This window comes from Nylanderia fulva, unplaced genomic scaffold (genome assembly GCF_048542155.1).
Source record: "Nylanderia fulva isolate GAGA-0341 unplaced genomic scaffold, ASM4854215v1 Scaffold17, whole genome shotgun sequence".
In the NCBI taxonomy this organism is placed as follows: Eukaryota; Metazoa; Arthropoda; class Insecta; order Hymenoptera; family Formicidae; genus Nylanderia; species Nylanderia fulva.
Genome location: NW_028189945.1, coordinates 1,678,646 through 1,701,320, shown reverse-complemented (window position 1 = coordinate 1,701,320; position 22,675 = coordinate 1,678,646). Strand labels below are relative to the sequence as shown.

The window sequence follows — 22,675 nt, the reverse complement described above, 5'->3', positions numbered from 1 at the left end:
CGAATATATTTCAATTGTAATCATCAATTTGTACATATGGCGTAATATATAAATCCGTTGTCTTAATTTTATATTTGTTTTACAAGCAGAATCATCACATCATGATCTTCCTGCGAGAAGGCAGGGTGATACTCCACGTCGGCTACGGCGGAAACGTCAGTATGGAAATGTCCTCGACGCACAAATACAACACCGGCAATTGGACGAAGGTGGACGCTTTCAGACAGTATCAGGTTCGCAAGAACATCGAGAAGTGCAGTCTGAGCATCGGCGGCGATAACGACAAGCGAATCGGTGCACCCACGCCGCAACCCAAGAAGGAAGACATCCCGGATTTGAAACAAGCCAAATATTACATCGGTGGGTTACCACCCAGTTTCCGCGCCGAGAAACTGATGCTGCCCTCGCAGGTGTCCTTCCTCGGTTGCATGGCGAATATCGAAGTGCAAGAGGGTTACAATCCAATGGCCGAACAATATTACGGGGTGGAACCCAGTTGTAGCAACAAGGTGAACCTTGTCTTCTTGTTCTACAAAAAGACAAAAGAAAGCAATAAATTGTGCACATTTGTGATACGTAAAATAAATTTATTTCTCATACTTCAAACTTTTATGTACACAGCCGTTGAAGATCGTCGGATTTTACGGAGATGGATACCTCGAGCATCCCGCATTCACTTTACGAAAGATCCACTCTGTTCTGAGTTTCTCCTTCAGGACCATGCAAGAGGCTGCTATGCTGCTTCTTTCCACGTTCGAAGGTCGCGAAGATAGATTGAACGATAGCACGAGAAAAGAAGCACAAGTAAGACCCCATCGTGTTGATACTATTTGATTTTTCTTGTCAGGAAAGAAAGTTAAAGAATAAAGTTCTATCACATTATGTTTCTGATTTTTTTTCCAGAGAGAAAGCTATTACTCCGTTTGCATACTTAATGGACAAGTGCAAGTTCGTTTGAACGCCGGCAAAGGCGAGCTGGTTCTCCAATCCAACAATACTTTCAACGACGGAAAGTATCATTCGGTCACCATCATCAAGAAGAGGAAAGAGGTGGAATTGAGGATCGATGACGCGTATCAGACCACAGGAAGATTACCTTCCAGCATCGCGATCATAGCTCCCGATGCGGACGGAGGACTCTTCTTTGGTGGGCTACCTGCTCTCATCAATAACACCAAGATGGTCGCCACGAATACACCGCTATATGGTGCTATCAGGGATGTGATTTTCAACGACGAGTAAGTTAGAAAGCCAGTTGAACTTCGCGTCTGTAGTTGTTTAAAATAGTTATCAATCATACTTATGAAACTATCATTCTACTTTATTGCATCGTTATGAAACTATCATTTTACTTTATTGCAGCATTTTAAAAATATAAATTATATAAATTATATATTATATAATTATATAAAATTTAAATTTATTGATAAATATAAATATTATTCACATCATTTTTAATTTAAGAATGTAAATTTTTCATTTAAAAGTACTATTTAAATTATAAAAATTATTTAACATTATTTAATCTAAAACAGATTATATTTCTCATATAGATCTTTTAATACTCGAAAAATCAAATTATACAGTTAAATAATACTTTTAAATAAAAACATGTATAATCTTAAATTAAAAACGGCGTGAACTTTACATATATTTATCAATAAATTTTAATTTTATATAATTATATTATTATATGTAATTATTATAAATGATATATGTGATCGATTTAATTGTTTTAGAATTCTTCGATTCGACGATGCCGTTAATTTTGATCACGCTTTAATCGGTCGTCCTGGACCGAGCATGGGAAAAGATATGCCGAGTTACGCACCCTCGGCCTCGTTATCTCGAGGAATGTCCACGCAACCGGAAGGATGTCAGAAGGTGCCTTATTACTCGCTGGAACCGGGTGCTCTGAAATTTGGCGACAAGCCGAACAGTCACACGCAGCTCTACCTCAACTTCAAGAAATTTTGGGAGAAGACGTACACGATTGAATTCGACTTCAGGACGTACTATCCCAACGGGCTGCTCTTCATCACTCCGGTAAGCAAATTGGAGCATCATTTATTAATCATTTTATGTAAAATTAATCTCTGATCTTAAATTAAATAATTTGTAGCCGTCAATTACTATTAATATATATCTTACAGGGTATGAGGTTGAAACACTATCTGATGATGGTCATCCGAGACGGACAGCTTCTTCTCTTGATGAAGAATAAGCAGAGAAAAGAGATGCTGCTCAAAACGCCATTCAACGATGGCAATTGGCATCACGTCGTCCTCAGTCATGAGGAGAGAAAGCTGACTCTATTAGTGGACACCCAGACACCGCGAGTCCTCAAAATACCGAGGAGGATCAATCTAGCATACATGATGTATATCGGTGGCCTTCCGGAAAGTGGGACACCGATCCCAGAGCAAGTAGTCGTCAAACTGGAGACTCTGAAGGGTTGTATCAGAGGTCTGAAAGTCAATGGAAACGTATACGACATGGTAGGCTCCAATAGCAGAGCTTTTAATGTCGGCCAGTGCTTCCCGAGCGTCGAAAGCGGGGCATACTTTCAGGATGAGGCTTACGCCGTTTATCGTGAGTTGTGAAATTATTGATAAATAAATATAGCAAGCTATAACAAAGTTGAAAATTATTAAACAAATAAATATAACTCTTTTGGATGCACGCTAACTGCACATTTTTTTTCAGAGAACAACTTCGAGCTGGGTGCCGTGCTCGAACTCCAGCTGGAGTTTAGAACATCGGAATTGTCCGGGGTGTTGTTGTCGATCAGCGCGCCCGGCGGTTCACCCTCTCTATCGCTGGAACTCAATAACGGCCGAGTAATCATGTCAGGTGATCTAGGTGATCATAATCCTTTGTACGTGGAGCAAGGATTCGCCAGCCCGTACGCGATCTGCGACAATCGATGGCACCGAATCCAGGCCGTGTACAATGACGAGGAGTTGGCGCTCAAGGTCGACGAGTTGGATCAGAAATACGGTCTGCCTGCGAACGTCAATTATCATTTCATGAGCTCCACCGCCTCCGGCCCGTTGTATATAGGTGGTATACCAGGTAAATAAATATTACTTCTGTGTAATGTTTAAACACACATTTAATATGTACCTATCCTGGTATGTATGGTGATAAACTAACATGAATTCGTTGTTTCCAGCATCCGCTCAGAAAGGCTCGTTGATAACGAGGGACCATTTCAACGGGTGCATCAGGAATGTGATGATAGGAGGGGAGAGACGAGACTGGACGGACATGGCCGAGCTGCACAACATTCATCTGAGCTCCTGCCCGGTTCAATGATAGCGGAACGCCAAGAGAGACACAATTATCGCCTCGATGATCAGCATTTTTTTTAATAATAAATAGTTCCAAAGACTGCTCGAGAAGTTCGCGAACACACCGGGTCTAAAGTGCCATATATTCGCAGACGACGATTTTTTAAGACGTAAGACTAACAAAGCCAAAAGATGCTAAATCGTTTTTCTTAGGCTAAAGATCATAACTTAAAGGATAGAAAAAAAAGAGAAAAGGACGCGTCGGTTTTCGCGACAAGATGATGTAAATGATGGCACGAACGAACAATTTCGTCGAGCGGAAGACATTTTCGCGCAGATAGCGAGTAAATATGCCACTGCCATATATTTAGATATATATAGGTATATATGTATAATATATATAGTTTAATTACTTTCGCCGCGAACAATATCTGTGTACATCAGTATTTAAAAGCCATTATTTATTATTGTTAACGTAGATCCAATCTAAACGTGATCTCGTGATCGTCGCGTCGACGATAGAGCGAATTAATACGCGAATTATACGATTTTGTACTTTTATAGCGAATATATAGCGAATATATAGTAAGACTCTATATGTACATTGTAGGAGATTGATCTTGCTTGAAAGAGATTTCGAAGAAAAAGAAAAAAGAGAGTAAAGCACAAGTGCCCTGTAAAAAATAAAAGTGTCCTTTAATCACGCACACAGAGGGGAAGTTAATCTTCGAAGAATATTTTTAATATTTAATAATTTTCTCTCTCGATATACACATTCACACATTCTCTTATTGAACTGTAATATATTATACATACGCAAAATTGAAATTAACAAATGGCGCACATCCGCTGTTATGTATAAAATATATATATATATATATATACACACAACAAGAGAATCGACCGTGTCATTTTTGAGTTACCCCCTTTACACTTAATTGTGTTCTAAAATCTCTTAGATTTTTCAGAAGCTGCAGACGCAGAGTTCTACAGAAAACTTTGGAATTTAATTTCATCTTCTTTTTTCAAAAACCAAAGATTATAAATTAAAACGTCAAAAGAATCGAAGAATCAAAAAGCTTCCAAGAGAGAGAAAGACGATAAAAACCTAATGGTTTATGTTAATAGTCGTTTTTATGAGTAATTTTCAGATATTTTATATATATTAAAATTTGACAAGTTTTCGTCCGAATAAAAAAAATCGAAATTTCTCAAAATATGTAATTTAAGTTTAAATTAATGATCAAAGAACACCTTTGCTCTTCTTCACGGAAGAGTAAAGTCTCTTACACATACACACACATACATACACACGAATGGGTTATTAAATTTTATTGATGACATTCGCTGCGAAGAGATGCTAACAGTAAATTATTACCCAAAAATCTTACATGATGTACTGAATAAATATACATATCGTCGAGTAGGTAGGTATACGTTTCGTTTTTTTATATGTATATAAAAACATAATATATTTACAGACACACGCGCAAAGCGCGGATATAGAGAACTGATTCGCCTTGACGTGTTGAAATTTTTGCGACAATAAAAATCGGCAATTATATAAATATATATCTATACATACATATAATAAATTTTTTATATTTTATATATATATGTATAGATATATATTACGTAATGATAATTGTTTATTATTATTAGTAAGCGCGATTGAACTGCGGCGTATAAATTTCCGTCATGCCGCAATTTTCGCAATTGTGTCCTTTGCCTTCTTCTCTTCATGTCTTCCACATGTCCTGTCATCCCTTTATTTTTTTCGTCTTTGTTCAATTATCACATCTGTCTGTAGCGCCACATTTTTTGTTTTTCCCATCAACTCACTCCTTTTTAATAATATCTATTTTTCGAAAAATATAAATATCAAGCATAAGTGATCATCATCGAGAAATCTCTCGTAACATCGTAACTTTGTAATCAATCCCATCTCTGTAAGCCATTAATTCTCGTTGGCTCTTAAATATTAGTGACTATATATATATATTTTTTATATATATATTTATCGGCAATCGTATCTATCCCTTTCTCCGACTATTTTCACTCACTCCTCCTCCTCATCATCATCATCATAGATCTACCACACAATTTACACTTCATCTCAAAAAGATATCATTCCTTTTTATCTTCCTTTATGGCGCGTACCTCACATTCGATATTGTCAGGTCGGACTGTTTCTGAATCTAATACAAGATTCTCTGATAACTCTCTTTCTCTCTCGCTTCATAATATTCAGGTAGATTTACAATAGACAGGAATATATATAAGAGCAAGTGAACTTCTCTCTCTGTTACTGTATATAATCTCGACGGAGTTTAATCTCACAAGTCCCTCTCGTTACACGTGGTTAAAAGGCGGGACGACGAGTAGTAAAGCCAGAAATTGATCGGGCATCCCATATATACGAATTGAAAATACATACTCTTCCGCGGTTGCCGGAAAACATTCGGAATTCGATATGTGATTCGCGTATTTGTGTGTATTCTTAATAAATCCTGCGTGTTACGTTTTTTTTTGTGTTACGCCGTCGCGGAATATGGAGGGTCTATCTGTACTCGGACATGTTACATCTCGGCCGAGTTTGAAGACTCATCGTACAAAATAATCAGAGAGAAGAACGATATTTTTGGATCATCAGACCCCGTCCGTGATGGACGGAAAGATCCGGGAGAAATTAATTGTACGAAAAAACGAGATAGACCCCCGATATTGTCGTATAAAATGTCTACTTTAAGTCTACCTATTTCTAGTCCCTTCTCTCATGTTTCTACGTCACGATCAAGGATATATATATATATATATATATATATATATATATATATATATATATATATATATCTATATAGATATCCGTTCAACGAGAATAGGAAGCCGATGCCAATTCCCACGCGAAAGGCGAACGTCGAAATTTATATGGCACAATAAATATATAGCATAGTTCTTCCGATAAATTAACATCATCATTCGCATACACACAGATCTGTTCGCTCGGGCTGACTGAAGTTTCGCTGAGAGATGGCGGGGGAGTTATCCATGAGAAAATTCAATAGAGTTTGAGACTGTCAATTCGTTAAATCTGTCTGTACGCATTTGTAATCCAATGTTACAATATTTCATAACATGAGGCTTCGCAAAGTGTTTCCTTCTCTTTTTACATTTCCAAAGAAAGCGGAAACGTCTGACTCTCGAGATATAATCAACTTTCGTTAGTAACCATTTGAAAAAAGTACAGTTCCATCGTTAAAATTCCTAAAGGACCCTTCACTAAATGGATAAGATTTTGATGAAATTGGCTTTTTCCCCCATATGTTGTAGTATATGACTTGCTAAATAAAAGCTGTAATAGCTTCAATTTCTAGTAATAATAGTTACTGTTGTTGAACTGATTGTAGTTCAATAATTATCCAATATTTAGCTTTGAGACTATTATTTACATCTTTTGATCAGCAGAATATATTCTACAAAATATGAAAAAAACAGCCATTTCTACTGAAATCCAAAATCCTATTCAATGAGGAGTCCTTTTTAATACGAGCCATTCTCTTCCACCTTCCTCTTACAAAGATAAAGAACACGATCGCAAGCGCAAAAACTCGGGGGAAGCAAAAAAAAAAAAGTCTTTCTCCCCTGTAGCAGTCCTTCCCCGCGAGGCAACAATATACTTATGCAAAAACATCCATCTTTTGTACACAATGATAACTATCTAATCCCCTCCCGACGAAACGCATCGTTCGCTTTGGCGTAAAACTGTAAATACGTACATATATGCCTTGCACAACGTTTTGTCGCCCGCAGAAACGATAATGAGATGTCGCGAAGGTATCGTAATATCCTTATACAAGGAAACGCGCGACAATACAATATACGTTCGCGTTGATCGATATAAGGCTGGTTTTTTACATCTTGCTCCCCGCTAATTAAGCAACAAACTTATTTACTTACAACGTGAGCTATCTGTTTGTTCCATCTTCTTCTCCCGGTCGCAAAAGTTTCTTCTCTCGCAAAGAAAGGGGGAAAGAAGATGGAGGGACACCGCAAGAATCACGCTACGCGTTTACAATCGTCAACAGTCGCGAGAAAATCGCATAGAAATACGTAGCATGAGAAATCATTAATTCATCTCTTCCATTCGTTTCGAGAGCATTTTTGCCCAGAAAGACACATATCTCAACTAATAAAATATTACAAGTATAAAAAAAAGATATTGAATGTTTTTCCGATTAAAAAAAAAGACGCTATATATATATACATATAAAAAAAGAAACGAATTGTTTTTTTATAGAAATACATCGCGGCGGGCTATTAAAGATGGGGAGAAAAAGAGGACGCGAGGAAAAAGTAAAAACCACAAGTCAGCTAAAATTAATGATCCCTCATATTCGCATTTTTTCACCTTATATACTTTAAAAAGTTTCAAACACTCTAAGAGAATAATCGTTCAATAATTTAGACCCCTTAGTTTAGAATAAAAAAAAAAAAAAAAGAATCTGTGCGCGAATCGCATTATGCACATACACACATACACAAACATACATACATTCGCGCAAGAACAAATGCCATCTTTCTCTCATCTTTGCTTCGTACTCGATAAATTTAGGAAAAATTGCTTTAAAAAAGAAAAAAAAAAAAACTTTTTGCGCAAATATTCAGTACAGTCGCACGTCCATGCAGTCGCAACACGGCGATTTACACGATTACAAGACGATTATACATGTCGAAGTTAGTCCGCAAAATCGGAGGAAGGGTGTATTTAAAGGGGCATATTGTAATACAACACAAAAATCATTCTTATGTAAGTAGAGATACTGGTAAATCTTTTTATGACACAGTGATTGATGCTGACGCTCTCTCAACGAAGAATAAGAAAAAATGCAAGAAAGAAAAAAAAAACAAAACATTTTCCTAGTGATCAACGCTCCCTCCTCCCTCTCCCTCTCGTCCTTCCTTCTATTTTCTGAAAGAAGCGACGTGCAAATTGTCAATCGAGGGATGAGCGGATTCCGCGGATTGTGTGATTTTTTTATTCAGGGGTCAGCACCGATCAATTGTCCTTATAAAATTGACTAAGAAACGCAATATATTCGCATTAATTTAATATGGGCCTGTATTAAAATAGTAACTATGAACAACAGAGGGCACGGTAGCGTTAATGTTAAGTTAAGTGTTGACCACTTGTGTACGTAAAACTATATGACAAGCGGTATGTCCTTCTTGTTCGGTAAGTTCACCTTTTTCCCTTGCCAGAGGCTGTTGTGTATCGTAAAGGCATCTATGGTCACCGTCAGATGCTTCGTGTGAACTTGCGAAAAACATTTTCCGCTGGAATTGTATCTAAGAGGAAAGAACAACGAGGATTAACATCGAGATAACTGAGTAAGAGGAATTAAAAAAACTGATAGAGAGATTCGAAGGATTGATGAAAATCCTTGTATGCTAAAAGCTTACTTGAAAAACTTGTCGAACATATTATCGATGACTTGTTTGGGCCCAGTACCGTACAGCTTGGCCACCTCCTCCCGTTCGGGACAGTACGAGTAGAGAGCGCGAAATTGGCAGCCGGCGTCCCGAAACAGGATGAGAAAATGTTTGCTCTCGGACCGGCTGATCTCCTCCAGTACCCTTGATTTGGCCTCCCTGTTCACCGTACCGGGGAAGACGCAGTACTCCACAGCGTTCAGCATTATGTTGCGATTTGACTTGGCTATCGGCAGTTTATATAGTCTCGGGCCTATAATGACACAGACACGTTCACTAGATAATTCTTTAGCTCTCTCAAGCTATTTTTTAGCACATATAGTAAATACCATCCTACCCTTATAACTTTTTGTATCAAACATTGATGAGTCATATAAAAAAAAACTAGGGTGGTTCTATATAAAAAAAATAGTGACCTTTAAATGACCTTAGTTGAAATTCAAGATTCAACTTCTTTCCTCTCTCGAAGGTATTTCAAAAACTAATATGTTCTGATTGATTTACCATTGTAGTCCATCATAGAACTGGGCGTGCTACTGATATCGCTACTGCCATCGTCGTAGATCCTTTTCTTCGAGGTCATCAGGGCGGGTGGCAGCGAGCCGGGGCCCGAGGGTGACGTCAGATGCCTCATGCTGCCTATACCCGGACTGGCGGCTCGTCTCGGTGGCGTCGATCTACCCAGGCCGCTGTCCGAATCTATATGCCGACACATCATACCATCTTGATCATTACTCGCACCTGCGAACGCACCCTCCGTATTGTTAAGGATAGAGGTCTCAACGAGGCGAGGCGAAACATGTAATACTTTTCACAGAGAGAGATGAATAAAGGACGATATTAATTTACAATTTTGTCCGCAATTGTGTGTAGAGATTTCTCTTTCCTTTTGGTCACCCGCACAAGCAATCAGAAGAAAAGCTCTTTTGCTTCATTAATGATAATATATGTATATAGTTAGCCACCGCGTCCCAAAGAACTATTAGTCACTTGTTACGAGGCACCTCGCTTATCTTAAGAACGTCTATTTTTCGCAGTTTCATCTAAAATTATATTTTTTTCGAGCATTTAAATATACTGTTTAACAAGAGAATTGGAAACATTATTATCTATCAGCTGATCAAACTGCTGACTGTACTAGAATGATTCTAAGGTATATAATGAGTCTTTTTAAAATTAGTGAGAAATTATATGAGAAATTTTCGATCAGTTCTAATAATGATTGTGATTTATCAGTCAAGTGCTAATGATTCGTTCTAACTTAATAAATCTGTGAGCTATGCGAAAAAACGTTCGATCGACTTTGATAAATAAACATATAGCAAATTCATCCACTTCTCTAAACACAAGAGACATGGGATGAGCCTCAGTTCAAACATCCGCGATGAATTTGCTATACCTCGTCAGCGCGATACCTGGAAATAAAAAACAGCGAGGGGATACAAAGTGGAGCTGTCCAAGGCGAGGTGATGGGATAAACCAGGGACACCTAGATATATATGATGAATTGGAAAGGTAATCGTATAAAGACGGATACCACAGCCATCGATTAAATCTGAAAGAAACACCGAGATCGAGACAAGATATACCACAACCAGCTGTACAACAAGCTCAAAACAAGCCTTCAATCGAACCTTCTCTACGTAGCAGCAGCAACAGCAGCGGCAGCATCAGCGAAAATGAGTCTTCCTAAGAAAAGTAACAAAGTTCCGCCTCGACGAAGCCGCCAGGAAGGAATGGAAAAAGCGTTTTGCGCAAATCAACAATAATGACAAGTCGTACATCGCTCGCGAAAAAAAAAAGAAGAAAATCAAGATTCCTCTCTCGTCATGAAGCCAGGTGGGCGGAACTTTGCGTTAACTTTGTGCGCTAAAAAAGGAAAAGAAAAGAGACAAAAAATGTAACGATATGACGATCAACGTGCGTGTATGAGTTGTTTTTTTAGGTACCACTGTCACCTGTGCACTCCAAACCTGTCGCCATCATGCCACTACGTATACGTGTGTGCGTGTGAGTGCGCGTGAGTGCTACTTTGCCTACGAGAAACGGAGGGACGGTGTGATAATAACATATACATATTGTAATATATATATATACATGGGAACACATTGAGAGAGAGACTGTTGCACGATATAGAAGGGAGAGATCGAACGTATTTCCAAGTCACTGTGGTGCTTCTTACCGCACAAATTCATCAGGGAATTAGACTTTCTCCCCTTAAAGTTTTGGTAAGTCTGGTATTTAGGCCTGCCTCTAACCTGTTGTTGAGACTCCTGCGCATCTGCAATAACGCAATGTTTGCCTTGTTACACTCAAAACGCCATGTACGATTAGAGAGAAAGAGATTAAATTAATTGGAAAAGGGAGAACAAAGGGAGATGAGGGAAACCGAGTTTTAACTACGAGCCATGTCTGCGAGGGGGTACATCAAGAGAACTGAGGTGGCCGGTGCAGTTTTTGGTGCAGAACAACAACTGCTTGCGTTCCAACTGAAAGAGATGTTCACTACTGAAGGCGCTACTTAATTAAAAAAATTAAAAAATAATGAAAAAAAATGAAAAGAGAAAACAGTCATACCCGCAGTGTTCGCGACCTCATTCGATTGCTCGTAAGGATTATTATAATTCAAACGCTAATCAAAATCTGTTTCGAACACACATTCATCGTAAGATTCTCATCAGATAGCTCTGCTCATACCACAATGTGTATGTGTGATACATCCTGTAATGAGTCTACTTTCATCAAGCCAAACAACGTTGAATCAAAAACGAGAACAATCGTATACATAAAGAGAGAGCCTGCGGCATTCCCGCGCATTAAATTTCGTGTAAGCAACATCGAACCCACCTCTGGAAGTCTTGTAGGAGCCACGTCGACCGAGCTGATTCACGCTGCGACATGGCGAGGAGCCTCTACCGTCATCGGGTGAATCTACGGAAGATACTAAAAAAACGGGGTATTTCTATTACAATTGGTTTTAACTCATTGCGGGGCTTTTTATAATACTACTTATATATAGGTATCTATAGATATTTATATCCAGTTCATATAAAGCCGCTATCAATACATTATACATCGAGTTACAGATATCGAAATACAAGATGTACAGCATGCTAAATAACAAAAACAAGTGCAGTAAAATAAATATGTTCCTTATAAAAAAAAACATACTGCAAACTATGTAACTTTATTCCTTAAAATTGACTACTTTTCTTCAGTAAAAAAATTATATATCGTCATTTTCATCGTCAAATTTCAATTAATATCTTTCAATTTTTTTTTGCACATAAATAATTAATGCGATATATTTTGTTCTATATATAATATATTTATATTAATCCACAAATGCAATACTGTCCTTTTTTCTATCTATTTTATATATTATATAAAGCAGTTAATTTTTTTGCATCTAAAATTAAAAAAAAAGAAAGAAAAATTTGCGAGTTGTGTATCTGTATTGGACATAAATGCGGTGAAAGAAACAGAGAGATAGAGTGTGTGTGGTGCATACCCCTGAGACTGCCGCCCCGATAAAGAGGGCCGGAACAACGTCGGTCATCGAGATGAGCAGCTGTGAGACTATCCTGCGAGCCCCGGTAGTAGTCTCGCCTCATCGTTGGGGAGGTCAGCGACGCTACAGTAAGTGTGTTAGTGCAAAACAAAAAATCGGCTCGGTATTTTCTGTCTACTATTCTAGTCTGGTGTTTTTTATTAATTCGCGATCGCGCAATCGGCGCTCGTTCTTCATTGAGCTAGCAATAGACGAGAAAATTCGGAGCTCGTGAATATGTGATTGGGTGGCAAAAATTCGTAAAAGAAAAAAAACCAATTGCAACAGGAAAAAAAAACAATTAATACAGCAAGAGTGACATCGCTAAAGATTACGGAAGAAGAAAACGGCTCTGATCGATAAAAAATCTTCGCCATGCAACGAATAAATGCAAAATTACGGTACAACATCGAGGAGACTGTTGCTATTAGAATATTATACGAGGGAATGCAATGTTTGTGACACAACCACTTGTAAAGAGATCCGTCTTCTTGGCGATTAATTCAGAGATTCAGATATTTCTTTCCTTTTTTTACATAGAATTCTATTAATACCACAAATCTGAACTTCTTGCTACTTTTGCTCGCATATCTAATCCCCAAGAAGCCATCGATCGTTGCAACAAATTCTTCATTTTCTGCGAGTGTGATAGGTAACAGCAATCTTACCTGTACTCAAGTTAGAAGAGGAACCTTTCTTCCCGCGACTAGGTGTAAGGGCCCCGGAGTCCAACCCCGTACCTGCGTCTACGTGGATCGTTTTGGGCCGTGGCCGAGCGGTTGCAGTCTTGTTGCGCAATTTTGCTGGATTTATTGCGTTGAGGAGCTCCTTATCAATTACTTTACCCTAAAAGTCAAATAGAAACAATTTACAACTGTAAAACAATATATATTAGTTCTGCGTAAATTTATTGTAATCTATTTAATAATAACGTCAATTTAATAATAAATCCATAAGGTAATCAATTTGCTCATCAGAGGCCTTTCTTTACATTTCTTTACATTTTGCTAAAATATATTAGGTTTAATGTAATATAAATAATGTTAAGAGATGAAATATGACGATAAAAACTTTCAATGTTTAATTCTCTCTATGTTTGTCAAGTGTTTATACAATTATCGTGCATACTTACTTCTCTCTCCGCTTCTTCTATCGCCTTCTTCACTTTATGATGTTCCAAGATAGCGGCTCGTCTTTGTCGTTCCTCCTCTTTCTTACGAGCCCTTTCCTCTTGCTTCATTTTCTCTTGTTCCCTACGTGCCTGAGACTCGATTTCTTTTCTTTCCTTCATTTCCTCCTGCCTTTGCCTTCTCTGCAGCGACATTAGCATTATCTTCTCTTTCTTTTTCTCCATTTCGTCCATAGAGTTCTGTAGAGAGATTCGATTAAGATATTTTATATACGAGTTTTATTATTTATGAAATTTATAAATTAATTTTATAATTATTTGAGAAAACAAAAGCTATATTTGCAACTAGAGAATTTATATTACTACTGCTGGAATATAATAAATATCATTGTAATTCACATACTGGATCGGGATTCGTAAGTTGATTCCCAATCACCAGACCAACTCCGGAAGCGTGTCGGCCTTCCGCACTGCTGTCGCGTTGTTTCTCCCTCTGTCGTTCTCTTTCTATTTCCCTCTTAAGCTCTCTGTCCCTCATTTCTTGCCTTTGATATTCTCTCTCTTCGACTTGTCGCAATCGCTCCCGTTCTAATTCTCGCTGAGCTTCCGCTTGCTTCTGCCTTTCAACTGCGCTGATAAGAGGCGATTCGGAACGCATGAAGTCCTCGTGCTCGATGTAAGACGATACACTTCGTTCCTGAAGAAATTAACAATTGTTTTTTTTTAAATATACATACCTAACGCGATAATTCACATTGTCTCTGTTAAATTATTTTCTCCTAATATCGACAATTTAGTTTTAGAATATTTACAATTTATCATTTCTAAAATACATATTATATCTCTTTAGGGAGAAAAAATGAAATCGATATTATATTTCTTGTTAAAATACATTTTCCTGTAATAAGTTTGACGACGTTTCAAGGATAAATCGCAAATGAACAATCATGTAATAAAAGAGTAACTAAGAGAGATAACTTAAAAGAGGTAAATAAGAGAATAATAACTAAAAATAAAGCAAAAGTGTGCTCACCTTCTTCGGGGACATTCTTTTCACCCTGAGAGTCGGTTTCGGCTTCTTGGGAACATCATTGTCGAAAGAAATGTAGAACCCTTTCTCACCCACGTCCGTGGAATCGAGAGGGGTGACGTCCGGAGTGGCCGAACGCGACGTTTCCCTTAATGAGGGATGAGGTTGGAAGGAATTCTGCGATATCGTGGGTCTGGTTGGCGACGGTATTCTATACGTACGACTACCCGATGTAATGTTCAAGCCTCGAATACCTTGCGCGATATCGTCATCGTTGCCTTCAAAACAAGAAAAAGGTAGAATTAAAAAGAAAGTTCTTTCTTTATCGAGCACTGTCTTATATCTTTTCTTGGATTAATATAAGGCCTTCCATTCATCCAAGAAAAGATATAAGACAATGCTCGATAAAGAAAGAACTTTCTTTATATATATATATAATTTTTCTTATCATTTTTCCTTCATATCAATCCAAGAAAAGATATAAGACAATGCTCGATAAAGAAAGAACTTTCTGCGCGAACATGTGCGTGAATGCGTAAAATTTAATTACCAATGAAAGATATATTCTGTGGCTTCATATCATCAGCAGGTGGAGCTGGTACTGGAGTGTGCAAAGCGGTCACCTGCCTCTTTTCCGTTGGGCTTTCGCATGAGATCGGGACGTGATGTGCAGTTGATCTCTTAGGCTCGGGACTTTCACTAATTAACTGACTTATTCGATGAACCTGAAATAACAGAAAAATATAGATATAAAAGTAGAAGAAATATGCATATATATAAAATCCTATTTATTACAGAATAAGATATATGATTAAATTTTGTTTAATTAAAAGATTAACAAAAAATTACATTCTTAATTTTAAATGAGGATTTATTTTATATAAAAGAATTTTAATTTAAACCTTACAATTAGTTAGCAAGAATGATTAAATAAAAATGATTAAAAATTGAAACTTTAAAAAAATGTTATTCTTCTTCGATATTTTCATTAAGAAAAAGTCATCTATAAAATGACAATAAAAAATGTTAAAAGAGTATATCCAATGATTTTGAAACACTATATATTGATGTGTTACACTATTAGATTTTTCATTAAAATATACAAGACATATAATTTTGTATTTAACACACAAGAGTGTAATAAAATGATATTGAGACGAAACACTGAAAACACACTATCACAACACAATTTTCTTGTATATATAAACTCAACAATCGCTTTTCTTTTGTTGACAAGTGTCTATCAAGATAGAGACATAAAGGAGTCGAGACAAACCTCGCGGAAGCATTCGCGTGAAGTTGCAACGGTCGACGACGAGCAAAAGAAATACATGTTATTTAAATTTACAAATCACTCGGAGACAGAGAGAGAAGGTTGTAAAATCCTTGCCGCAGCGCGACCACATATGCCTGCCGGTGTGGGTAGTGTCTGCCATGTTGGGTGTCAAGAACAAGTGTCTATAAACGTGCATTACATCACCGACTGGTTCGCATGCGTGTAGTACGCACACGAGACTCGGGCCGAGCCTACGTATTGAAGTGACCAAATCGAGTTGATGATCAGCATATACAATAACTTTTCACTCACGCTGCGTAATCGCTGCTGGGTGCAGCGTTCAGAGCCTCTGCTCGCCCCGTCTTTCTATCTTTTGCAATAAAATGATGCGTGCATTGTATGCAGAGAGGCTATTGGTACAAATATAAATAGAAGTATATGTGTGTATATATACATATGTGTATGAAAGAGTATGATAGCTTCAAAGATATAATAGAATTCTTATGTCTAAGCGCGCAAAAGGAACACAAAGAGAAGATGATTGCGAGAATTATAGGGATACTCACAGCGTTACGATGTTGCGGACTAGCAGTTGTGGCTTGTGTTTGATTGAAAAGCGACGAGGACCCCGGATATGTCGGGCCGGGATGGCTCATTTGATTATTACACAGACTATGATCCCCGCCATTAAGATACCTCGCTTCCTGATTATCGTGCAGAACGAATCCCTTTTGCGTCTGATGCGGCGCGGCCCAGGTCCTCGTGGGATCCGCGTACATGCGCATATCCTGCTGATAAGCTGAAGAAAAAATTATTTATTAGAACATATACACACTACAAAAATAAATACAACCATTACAATTCAACATCTATTATAGAAATAATTTTTGGGAGCAAAGTCTGGATAGATGACAAGAAAATTAATATATATCCGAAAAATGTCATCTCAATAATATTATATATAAAATCTTATATATTAATTTATGCATTATAATTAATATATCATAATTATATATTAATTAAAGAACTCCGCATCCTGCAATTTTATCTAGAATTTTATAAATTCAAAACTTCCATACTAATCATATAAAATTAAATCTTGATAAGATCCGCTGATTTTCTCATATGTTGTAGCTTATGATCTGCTGAATAAAAAATGTAATAGGCTCAAAGCTAAATAATAGACGGTTACTAATTTACAGCCAGTCAAATACAAAAAACTTTATACAAATAGGACAAACTTTATACAAAAATCTAATATTTAGCTTTGAGACTATTACATCTTTTGTTCAACAAAACATAAGCTACAACATATGAAGAAAATAGATAACTTCAGCAAAAGTCAAAATCCTATGTATTTGGTGCGATATCCTTTCTAAGCTATTTTATCAATTAACGAGTTTAGCCGAGAGTTTCTTGGCTCTGTACTAAAATAAAGATGATATACCGGCAGGTTGGGGGCTAAATCGAGAGTCCATAGACTGCTGATAGCCCACCGCGGCCATCTCGTTGGCTAGACTTTGGGCAGGCGCCGGTTGGCCCCACATTCTCCTCTGCACTTGCGGTTGATCGTGCAAGTAGAACTGTGATTGCTGCGTATCCTGCAGTCTGGGCGTTAACGGATTCATCGGCGGCATTCCGTAAGTCTGTGAGAGAGACTGCTGCATATGCTGCTGACTGAGACTCTGCAGTTGCTGGAGTTGTTGCTGCATCTGTTTCTGATGCTGCGTCATCAGGTGTTGTTGCTGAATCTGATTCTGCTGGCTCGCTAAACGCTGTATGTCCGCTTGAATCTCGCTCAGGCTGGAGTTCATTCTACGAAAAACATTGTTTTACATGTCTACTGTAATTTAGAAGACGCCGATGCATCTTGAAATGTAGAAACAATTACACTCATCGTATGCCTTCTTTATTTTTATTCGTGAGTCTTAGTTCTAGAAGGAGTTGATACTAACTGTGTTATAGATTGACGATATTGTTCGGGATCCATGTTCTCGATATCCGGAGTGCGTCTGGTTTCGATGAATGGCGCGTTCCCGTCGTGTTCCAACCACTTGTGCTCGACGTCTCGCACATCCTCACTAATTTCCTACATTCGTCGTCAGAGAAACAACATGTTTCAGATGTGGATTACACAATGTTACAAATGTACATACATAAAATACTGCTGATATAAGAATGCTCGATTTGTTTATTTGTTGTTTTGTCTTAGAGAGAACCTAGGGAAATTTTCACGTAACAAATAAAATAATCAAAAGTTTGGAATTCGTATAATTTCATGTTTGTAAAATAAACATACAAAACACTTGTTGATTCATGGTATGTCTTGCACGAATTAAAAATAATTATAATGTAATTGATAAAAGTCTATACATATGTATATATGTGTATATGTATAAATCATTTATCATCTAGTCTGGTCTGCACTTGTGTGTCCTTTTTACGTGACATCTCGTTAATCCTGAAGCTACGCGAATATTTACCCGAAGTAAGCACGAGTAAAACATGATTGAGGTTCGACTTAATTCCTCGCACGTTCAAAATAATTGACAATCCACAGATAACACAATGAAAATTGATCTAGTTACGGTCTAGTCCGGAAACTTGGTGACACGATCTATGAACGCGACATTTATCCGTTTGTTTGATCAATATCTTATGTAACTTGGAATAATGTCAAGGCTTGTTTCTCAAATTTCTCTATGCTTTCGATGTAAATTTAACTTTCAAGGGGTGCGCATTAATTACTCCTGTTGAATTTAAATAACTTGCCGCCGAAATCGTAAATAACAATGTAATTAGAAGCGAAAACTTGTGTGTTCGAAGTGAATAAAGCTAATTAGAGAAATGCATTATAATATATACATATTAGAATGTAAAATTTTGATTAGTAAAACAATTCTATTGATAGAAAAGAGAAATTAGCATACATGATATTGGAAATCATGCTACAAACAAAAAAATGAAGGCAATTTCTCGTATAAATACAAATCAAAAATGTAGAATAAAGTTTTTAACAATTCGATATGAATAAAAAATAACACTATGCATTAAATTTATGACATTGCAAATTGTTGCAATTTTATTCTACATTTTCAGTTTTTATTTTCATGATGAATCACCTCCATTTCTCGCTGATGTCACAATTTCCGACATCCTGTATATAATATTATGTCATCTGAATAACCATCACCCGACACAGATGTAAATGCAAACAAGTACATCTACTCTTTTTCCAGGGAGTGTTTAGTATTTTATCATGCATAAACATTATAATTAGCAAATTAGAAAAATCAGCGAGTCATCTCGGTGAGGTTTCGTTCTCTTCTGTACAATATATGTATATAAAATAAAGAAAGCGTCGAGAAGCCTAATAATAATCGTCCATTTTAAAATATTTTACAATCATGTCTGCTAAAAGGATAAATATACAAAGCGACAAAGTACACTTTGTAACATTATTTGCTTCGTTTTGAATAATCTAAAACATCAAGAGGGGAAAAATGATCGGTTCAACAAACAATTTTATACTCTAGGTTTTTTCGCTACATCTACACATAGAGATGTAAAAAACTGTTTATTTTTTATAATAGAAAAATAGTTGAAAAAAAATCGTGCTTCTTTTCATTAAAAATATTTTTTTAATTATCTTTTAAAACAATTTTATTTTTCTTTATAATATTTTTTTGTTAACATAATAAAAAACTAAAGTTCTTATACTTTTATTTTTTCGAAAATAATTTTAATTGATTAATGAGACCTTTGTGGAAATTACATAAAACTCAACATGATTCAGATAATTTTCAAAATTTTTTATTAGACGCATTTAATTAAAAATGATTCAAATTATCATCTTTTATTCAAATATATCATCGAAAAATTCAAACTAATGAAAAATCAATTTGTAGTAATCAAAATATAAAAATATTAAATATCTAGAAAAAAACAAACTTGGAAAAAGAATTTTTTACATCTCTATCTGCGCATCAAAAATAAAAAAAAAAATTGTATCGACGTCTGAAAGCCATTCGCATAAGCGCGTATAATAATCGTCTATTAGGAAATATCAAAGGTAATTAACTTTTCCTTCTAAAACTCTACTTGCACTTGCCGATAATATCGTACCTTGAGCGAGAAAGGTCTCTGTGGTTTTTCTTGAGAGGGTTGTTGGGGTACAGAGGACGCCTCGGAAATGCTCGTCGGGGTTGCCCCGGAAGACCCGGAGGTTACAGGAGTGGGGGGACCGACTGTCTCGGCCGGACTGTCCCCCCCGGACGTTGACGAAGAGGGAGATTTAACCTTACCCTGCAACCAGCCCAACCAGCGTGCCTTGTTAAGAGTACTCAGAGTCCGCCACCACCAAATCACCGCCACCAAAAAATGGTCCACCCATGGCCTCAAAGTTCAGATTCATTAACGCTCAAGCGCATCATCAGGTGTGCCAGAAAGCCCATCCAGAAAATGGCACGCAAAACATATCGCTTAATTGAACAACGATTGACTTAAAGACTACAATAGCACGCAATATATATTTGCGCTATCCTATCTCTTAATTATAAATGTAAAGAAATTTCTCATAAATACAAAATTAAAATTAAATATCTGTTGCGCGTTTCCAACTAATACTATAAACAGACTATGAAACGTTATAATACATTACAGTACTTTGATTAATTAATATATTATATTATATTCAGTAATATAATTATATTATATTATATTCAGAATCTGTCAACTTGAAATCTTATTTCATCTTTCATATGAGTAAATTTTTCGCAAGATATTAGCTATACATATATATAAATTGTCTCTCTTTATACAACAGCATGCAGTGCTTTGAACAAGATGAACCCATCTACTTTTCTTTAATATTGTTCAACATTCAATGCATTCACAACTCTATCAACACTTTGGAACTAAAACAAACATCGAGGCAAAAAATGAAAAATAAAATTGCATACAATCCACTTATTGCAAGATTAAAGAAAAGAGGAAAAAAATATATAAAATGTATATATGTATCTCTTTTTTTGCAACTAAAATTAAACGACACTGATCACTCTCTAGTTTCAAGATATTGATTGCTATATTTACAAAGAAAGAATTTGTCAAGTGCTAGAAAAACATTGAATTCGATAAACTGGCACACACAATTTCTGCCTAAACAGAAGTGTGATATAAATAGAAATGTTCGATCTTGTTATAATACAGTGTTTCAGTGCATTAGCATGCGCTTACCATCAAGTACAGCTGAAATGTCAGAAAGAGAATTGTGTTAGGACAACGTGGCTGGCAACCGAGATTATTTTATGGCGCAAACAAAGAAGAGATATGTCCTACTATGTACAACAAAAGCGATTATACGAAGATAAACCAAAATCTACGTGGAATCTCTACCCAGATAAACTCAGATAAACAGATAAATTACGAATAAAATTCGATCATTATCTGAGATTGAGCAATAGATCTTACATCTACTACTTTACGAATTACATTACAATTTCAACTGATAACATTTTATACATTTGTACAAGCAATACAGAACAATCGGGCTTACGATTTTGTACAGTATTGTATGACATAAAACAAACAGCGAAAAAAATCTTACTTTCTGAGTTCACATTGCTCTATACTAAACACCCGTGCCTAGATTCGAAAAGTAGTTGTCCCGCAGATCTGATGTTTTGATGAAACACTCAGAGCATTCTGTGATTTGTGTGTACCTCGATTCAATTTTAATTTCATTCATTATCAATCTGCACCCTTCTTTCCTTTCAAGAAAATAAAAAAGAAAGGAAGAGAAATATCGAACCCCTAATTCTATATATAATACAGTGATGTATGTAGAACTGATACGACAGAATTGATGGCGACGTTGAATGATGTTGTAATAGATCAATGTGTATTGCAAGTCTTCCTAAATAACATTTCAAGAGATAATCGTGTGTTTTACCTTAGTGACCGCCTGCAAGAACGCTGCCTTTCCTACTTTCTGCCGTTGCTTCGACATAACAACCTCCATCCTTCGCTTCTCGTTCTCTATGTGTCGTCGCTTCTCTTCGAGCTTCAGTCGTATGTTATTCAACTGCGAGGCCATTATGGTATTACCGCCGTTCTCATCTAGCATCACGAAATATTTTCAATCATTTCGAAGAGATGACAAATGTGTGTAACATGAACACAACTATAATAACATTTTTAATTCTAAATCAATTAAAAAAATTTAATATATCTGTATTGAATTTTTAAGAAAGTGTCTTTTCCACTTTATCCGTGTTTGAGGATTACCGATAGAATGTTGCTCCAACTGTTGCGACTGCTGGCTGCTCTGTTGCTGCCACGTGGTCGTATTCGGCAAAGTGGCGAAGGTCGTTTTCTTCTCGCCGTTTCCGTTACTTTGACCGTGCCTCTTACTTGGCTGTTTGACGTCGTCCTGCCGCTCTTGTTCCATATACGTGAAATTGATCCCCTTTTCCGAGCTCTGCCTGTTCAGGTTCGCGAAACTGGCGAACTTCGTGACGGCGTCCCCGATAGCATCGTTGTTATCTCCGCCACCGCCACCATCGTTCTCTACGCCGGAATGTAAGATCTGCCGGAGAGCGACGTTATCCAGACTGCTGTTGGATGCCTGTCGTCGCAGCCGCGGCAGCTCCTCGCTACCATTGCTGCCGTTGTAGCCGTTGTCCGCAATTATGTGCTGCACGCCGCTGCCGTAAACATCCTGGACGCTAGATCTCGCGGGCAACGTCGGCTCCGTCGTGTTGCGCTTGTTCACGTGCGCGCCTACCTCTTTATCCGGATTTCTACCAAAATTGTGTAAATTATCCTGGATAAAAGAAATCACAGTGTTCATACCACTTGTCACAACCCTGAGACGATCTACACTCCTTTTTGCCGCGACGAGATA

General features: G+C 37.0%; 2 protein-coding genes across 15 annotated transcripts in view; one reads left to right on the top strand and one right to left on the bottom strand.

Moving 5' to 3' along the window:
- The window catches only part of wb (wing blister), a 173,671-nt gene extending 169,326 nt beyond the window's left edge, over window positions 1-4,345 (top strand). For all 3 annotated transcript variants that reach the window (XM_029311947.2, XM_029311948.2, XM_029311949.2), the window contains 7 exons: window positions 90-509; window positions 622-804; window positions 904-1,238; window positions 1,740-2,046; window positions 2,154-2,592; window positions 2,707-3,075; window positions 3,176-4,345. In XM_029311947.2, the coding sequence (XP_029167780.2) occupies window positions 90-509; window positions 622-804; window positions 904-1,238; window positions 1,740-2,046; window positions 2,154-2,592; window positions 2,707-3,075; window positions 3,176-3,318 (2,196 nt within the window). In that variant the 3' untranslated portion in view covers window positions 3,319-4,345. The remainder of the gene's footprint in view (window positions 1-89; window positions 510-621; window positions 805-903; window positions 1,239-1,739; window positions 2,047-2,153; window positions 2,593-2,706; window positions 3,076-3,175) is intronic.
- The window catches only part of Patronin (calmodulin-regulated spectrin-associated protein patronin), an 81,960-nt gene continuing 63,255 nt past the window's right edge, over window positions 3,971-22,675 (bottom strand). For 7 of the 12 annotated variants that reach the window (XM_085481128.1, XM_085481127.1, XM_029311950.2 and 4 more), the window contains 17 exons: window positions 22,057-22,594; window positions 21,722-21,888; window positions 19,894-20,073; window positions 17,724-17,857; window positions 17,216-17,583; window positions 16,335-16,567; window positions 15,043-15,217; window positions 14,496-14,770; window positions 13,866-14,159; window positions 13,466-13,702; window positions 13,002-13,179; window positions 12,295-12,417; window positions 11,631-11,726; window positions 10,966-11,064; window positions 9,288-9,482; window positions 8,754-9,036; window positions 3,971-8,639 (listed from right to left, as the gene is read on the bottom strand). In XM_085481128.1, the coding sequence (XP_085337254.1) occupies window positions 8,495-8,639; window positions 8,754-9,036; window positions 9,288-9,482; window positions 10,966-11,064; window positions 11,631-11,726; window positions 12,295-12,417; window positions 13,002-13,179; window positions 13,466-13,702; window positions 13,866-14,159; window positions 14,496-14,770; window positions 15,043-15,217; window positions 16,335-16,567; window positions 17,216-17,583; window positions 17,724-17,857; window positions 19,894-20,073; window positions 21,722-21,888; window positions 22,057-22,594 (3,720 nt within the window). In that variant the 3' untranslated portion in view covers window positions 3,971-8,494. The remainder of the gene's footprint in view (window positions 8,640-8,753; window positions 9,037-9,287; window positions 9,483-10,965; window positions 11,065-11,630; window positions 11,727-12,294; window positions 12,418-13,001; window positions 13,180-13,465; window positions 13,703-13,865; window positions 14,160-14,495; window positions 14,771-15,042; window positions 15,218-16,334; window positions 16,568-17,215; window positions 17,584-17,723; window positions 17,858-19,893; window positions 20,074-21,721; window positions 21,889-22,056; window positions 22,595-22,675) is intronic. The other 5 variants (XM_029311952.2, XM_029311954.2, XM_029311955.2 and 2 more) reach the window with 5 other exon arrangements.